General features: G+C 41.1%; 1 protein-coding gene across 1 annotated transcript; it reads left to right on the top strand.

The window, feature by feature from the left end:
• Positions 1–3,143: 3,143 nt before the first annotated feature.
• On the top strand, positions 3,144–4,757 carry LOC311142098 (cysteinyl leukotriene receptor 2-like; the record flags this gene model as incomplete). The annotated part of the gene is made up of 2 exons (XM_084177683.1): positions 3,144–3,180; positions 3,706–4,757. 2 exons carry the CDS (start codon positions 3,144–3,146, stop codon positions 4,755–4,757), a joined length of 1,089 nt encoding a protein of 362 aa, XP_084033809.1.
• Between the last annotated feature and the right edge of the window lie 510 nt (positions 4,758–5,267).

The following is a 5,267-nucleotide window of genomic DNA, read 5'->3' as shown; positions in this document are numbered from 1 at the left end:
CAAGTTTCAAGTCTATTTATCATTATATATGTTTGTAAATTTACCAATAAAAAATAGCGTAATGATTGAGTGTCCATATAGCTGTACCGTGATATTTGCATTGCTACGGAGTAACCCTTCAATTGTTCTCCACTAATTCCCCCGCTAAAGCCCCTCCCCATCCCAAGTTGAGCCGTCATCCCAGTGATCAGCATCCCACCCACGTCCCTCCGTATCCCTAAGGCCCCGAGAGGCCAGGACCCATCCATCGAAAACAGCACACAGTGCCACCCTCATAGCGTTTTTTTGCTAATTTTCCGGATTGAAGTAATGATGGACTGTCGTTTCTCTTTGCTTATTTGAGCTGTTCTTGCCGTTTAATGGACTTGGTATTTTACCAAATAAGGCTATCTTCTGTATACCAACCCTACCTTGTCACAACACAACTGATTGGCTCAAACGCATTAAGGAAAGAAATTCCACAAATTAACTTTTAAGAAGGCACACCTGTTAATTGAAATGCATTCCAGGTGACTACCTCATGAAACTGGTTGAGAGAATGCCAAGAGTGTGCAAAGCTGTTATCAAGGCAAAAGGTGGCTACTTTGAAGAATCTCAAATCTCAAATATATTTTGATTTGTTTAACACTTTTTTGGTTCCTACATGATAGTTTTGATGTCTTCACTATTATTCTACAATGTAAAAAATAAAGGAAAACCCTGGAATGAGTAGGTGTGTCCAAACGTTTGACTGGTACTGTATGTGTAACTGATAGATGCACACTGCATGTTTTTAAATGTATGTAAAGTATTTTGTCTGTAATGTCTTTTTCATTACGTGTTGGACCCCAGTAAGACTAACTGTTGCCATTGGCGTCGTCTAATATGGATCATAATATATCAAATCACTGGGTAAAAACTGGTTGAATGAACCCACTGGGCACACGCTGGTTAAATCAATGTTGTTTCCACATCATTTCAACAAAATTACATTGAAGCAACGTGGAATAGACATTGAATTGACGTCTGTGCCCAGTGGGTACGGCATTTGAACCCAAACAATCAATATGATGACATTAAATCAACCTGGGAAACTAATTGGATTTCCAAAAAGTCATCAACGTAAGAGCATTTTGTATTTTTTTCCTAAATCCAATGACCTGGTGATTTTTTGTTGTTGTTGAATACACGTTTGTTGACATCTCAACCAAATGTAAATCAAAACAAGACGTTGAACTGATGTCTCTGCCCAGTGGGAGGGTACCGGTCTATTTACTTTTGAGCATGGTTGGCTATTGAGCGATGGATAAGTAGCCTAATATTTGTTGTGTAGCGGGAATAAACCAGTCATGTCAGAAAAGGAGAGACATGCAATATGATTATTATTTAGGCCTAAAAGTAAAATAAACAGCCTACTGTATATTAGGCGACATGCTGCTACGCGATTAACAACGGAAAATGCATGTTTTATCATTAGGCCTACCTTTTTAATGTTTTTATTAGCCTACCATTATTATAATTCCTGTGCATCAAACAACTCAATTTCCCCAAAAATAACAATATTTGCTTGCAATAAAGTTTATTAACCACTATGTTGTGCCTACCCATGGTTTGAGATTTGCCTGTAGATACGCACACTTTCCTGTCAAGTTCAACATTTATAAATACCAACCTTTGAGGGAAAACTGGCGCACGCAAGTTTTAGAGTATTTTTTTGTGCGCATGCACCTTGGATAAATGAGGCCCTAGGACATTTTAACCAAAAACCTGGTTGCCTCTGCCAGGAGGCTGAAACTTGGCTGAAAATAGATCTTCCAGCAAGACAATAACCCCAAGCACACATCAAAATCCACAAATAAATAATTAATTGTTTCCGGACTTGAACCTCATTGAAAACCTGTAGTTTGTATTGAAGAGGGAAGTCCATGTCCATAAGCGCAGACGAAGGATATCAAGGATCTGGAAAGATTCTGCATGGAGGAATGGTCTAAGATCCCTCCCAATGTTTTCTCCAATGTCATAAAACATTTTAGAAAAAGGCTCTGTGTCGTTATCCTCGCAAGGGGAGTGTGCTGGAGTATTGAAAACGGGATCCAATCATTTTGAACGAATCTTTTTTAGATTTTTTTTTAATTACTTGTTAAACTAAATCTCTTTCTCTGAGCAATTGTATAAGTACTTTTTTTTGTTGTTACATATAATATAGCTCAGTATATGTATTATTTATTTTATACAGTCTATTTTGTTTTATTTTTAGCACCTTACATGGATTAAATTAAGTATATTATTTTTGCATCTCGGGCTATTCCTTTTCATTATTCCTTATCATGGTTTGAGTGCAAGTACCTTTTGAATTCTCTATTTTTCTCCTACGCACCGCCCACTTTATCTTTTTAGCCTGACCACAAACCATCATACTGGCTTTATACAGTCTTTTTCTCTCATCTTTATCAAGGGATCCATTAATTGCGGACCCCACTGTAGCTCAGTATTTGTATAATTTATACAGTATTTTTTGCTCATCTTTATCATCACTGTATTTACATTTTAGTCATTTAGCAGACGCTCTTATCCAGAGCGACTTACAGTTAGTGAGTGCATAAATGTTTCATACTGGCACCCCGTGGGAATCGAACCCACAACCCTGGCGTTGCAAACGCCATGCTCTACCAACTGAGCTACAGGAGGCCACAAAGGGGAATTGAGAAACAAAGGGTAAACAATGAATGAGCACGAATTGGCAAGAGACGGTGCGTAGTGGAGAGAGACCTTCCTACAGCACGTCTTCCCCACAGAATGACAACTGTATATTAATTCAATTTATAAACAGTCTCAACCATATATCAAATGTTATCTTAACTTCTCCAAAGCCACAGCCTCGTCATAAAAACATAATTGAACAAAAATTTGCTTTGCATAGCAGTTGAATAGTCTCAGTGAATTGTTTACAATAGGAAATTAGGAACATTTGGACTTTGAGAGCAGCAGAGTGGTAGAATTGTAAAACAGCAGAGGAAGTCACGCCCTGAGTGAACACTGAAGGCATTGTAGAGGTAAAGTGAATGCACTCATTTCTCTTTGGCTTCCTCTAAACATAGTTCAAACACACATCTCTCAGTGGACACGGCCATCAGAAGACTGATTCAACAGGGTTCACTGGACTGATGACAAGTATGCAACAGTATTGGACCACAGAGAGAGGTACTGTCAAGTTTCTCATGTTTATTTTGGTTGTACTAGAAATTGAGCGTGGTAGCCACGGCACCAAAACAGAGGAGAAGTTGAGCCTCACGCTTAGTTGTTGCAGAAATTGACCCACTATGCTGTTTACTTTCTGCATCTACGTCATATCGATAAGTCTACCTTTAATATAATGTGAAAAATCTTTCCATAAAGTGGCTCTGGCAATTTTTGTTTGATTTTTACATGGATTGAAAATGACCCATTAGTAAACCTGTCTTTTTCTATCACGCATATTGTTGGTCAGTTTTATAAAGTAACCACAACATCTGATAGTAAAGTGAATATTTATGCCGTCTATTTATGCCTCTCTAGCGGCTGTAAAAATTTATACAGGCAGTATCGGAAGAGGAGAGGACCGTAATGAAATGCTTCAACATAAATGTAGTGTTAGTATTCCGTTTTCAGTCTTTCTATGCTGTCTTTTTACCTTCCAGCACGTGCAGTACATTTTCCATACCTGTGTCTCCCTCCCTTTATTCACAGGTCTCACTGGAGGCACAGACAATATGAGTCTGGAGTCAGGGATGAGTAATCTGACATGTGATTGTCCCATCGACAGCTTCAAGCGCAGCGTGTTTCCTGCTGCGTACCTGCTCATCTTCTTCCTGGGCCTGATAGCCAACAGCGCCTCCCTCTGGGTGTTTCTGAGGATGTACAGGAGCAGGAGGAGTATCACCACAGTCAACCTGTACATGGTGAACCTGTTGTTGTCTGACCTCATGCTGGTGTGCTCTCTGCCCCTCAAGGCAGCATACTACCTGCTGGACTCCCATTGGCCATTTGGGGACCTCACCTGCCGCCTGGTCTCCTACGTATTCTATATCAACATGTATGGCTCTGTCTACTTCCTGCTGGCCCTGTGTGTCATCCGCTACCTGGCTGTATCACTCCCCTACACGTTCATGAGTCTGGAGGGTGGATCCTGTGGCTGGGGAGGGTGTCTACTCATCTGGATCTTTGTGTCCCTGGCCTCTGCACCCCTTCTGAGTATTGGGACTATCCAGGAGGGGGAAGAGCGGACCCGCTGTCTGGAGCTGGGCAGCAGCTTGGGCACCATCATCCTCCTGAACCGTGCTGCCCTGGTGGTGGGCTTCGCCCTGCCTTTCACTGTCATCTCTGTCTGCTACGTGTGTGTTCTGCTCAGCCTGAGGCAGTGTAGGGCTGGGGTGGAGGGGATGAGGAAGCCCTCTAGAAGGAAGTCTTGTGCCCTCGTCATCCTCAGTCTCTGCATCTTCCTGATCTGCTTCCTGCCCTATCATGTGGTGCGAACCCTCTTCCTGGCAGCAGAGCGGAATGCTCAACTAAATGGCTGTGAGGATTCTTGCAGCTACCTCCAGAGGATTCGGAAGGCTGCCGTCGTAACGCTCTGTCTTGCAGCGGGGAACAGCTGCCTGGACCCGTTCCTTTTCTTCTTTGTGGGAGAAAACTTCAGAGATTTCTGCATGAAAAATGGTGGGAGACAGAGGAGAGTTGTTAACAACACAGAGAGACCAAAGTTTCAAGAGCTGCAGCCCATAGAATTAGCAGTCAATTGATAATAAACTTGACACTGTTTTTAAGCTTATCAACAATTTTGCATTCACTTTCACGTTTAAATAAAATGTACACCTACTCTATGGATGGATGATTTCTAGTTATAAAATTCCTGTAGAGCCAAATCGTTTGTGGATTTATAATTATGGGACCATTGAAAATTGTGTCTTTTTGACCAGCCGGCTTTTTAAAATTATTGAATTATTTTTTTACCAAAACTTTTAGCCAGATAATAGTTAAAACCCCTTAACATTATAAATCAACATATATTACAGCTTAATGTACATTTATTTTGATATTTTTACTACATTAAATAAAAAATGAATAAATGCCTGCCAGCTGAACATCTTTGCCAGTGTGTGTGCGTGTGTAGGCAACCTGCCCCTCCCCCTGCGAAGCATAGTCTAGTACAGTGGTTCCCAACCTTTTTAGTTTACTGTACCACCAACATCATTTTTCTCTGCCTGGAGTACCCCTGAAGTACCCCCCTAATGTGCATTTTACCAGTAAGC

The sequence above is a fragment of the Coregonus lavaretus genome (assembly GCF_964263955.1).
Source record: "Coregonus lavaretus genome assembly, chromosome: 15".
Lineage (NCBI taxonomy): Eukaryota > Metazoa > Chordata > Actinopteri > Salmoniformes > Salmonidae > Coregonus > Coregonus lavaretus.
Note: the sequence above shows the minus strand (reverse complement) of the source record. Positions and strands in the feature narration are given on the sequence as shown.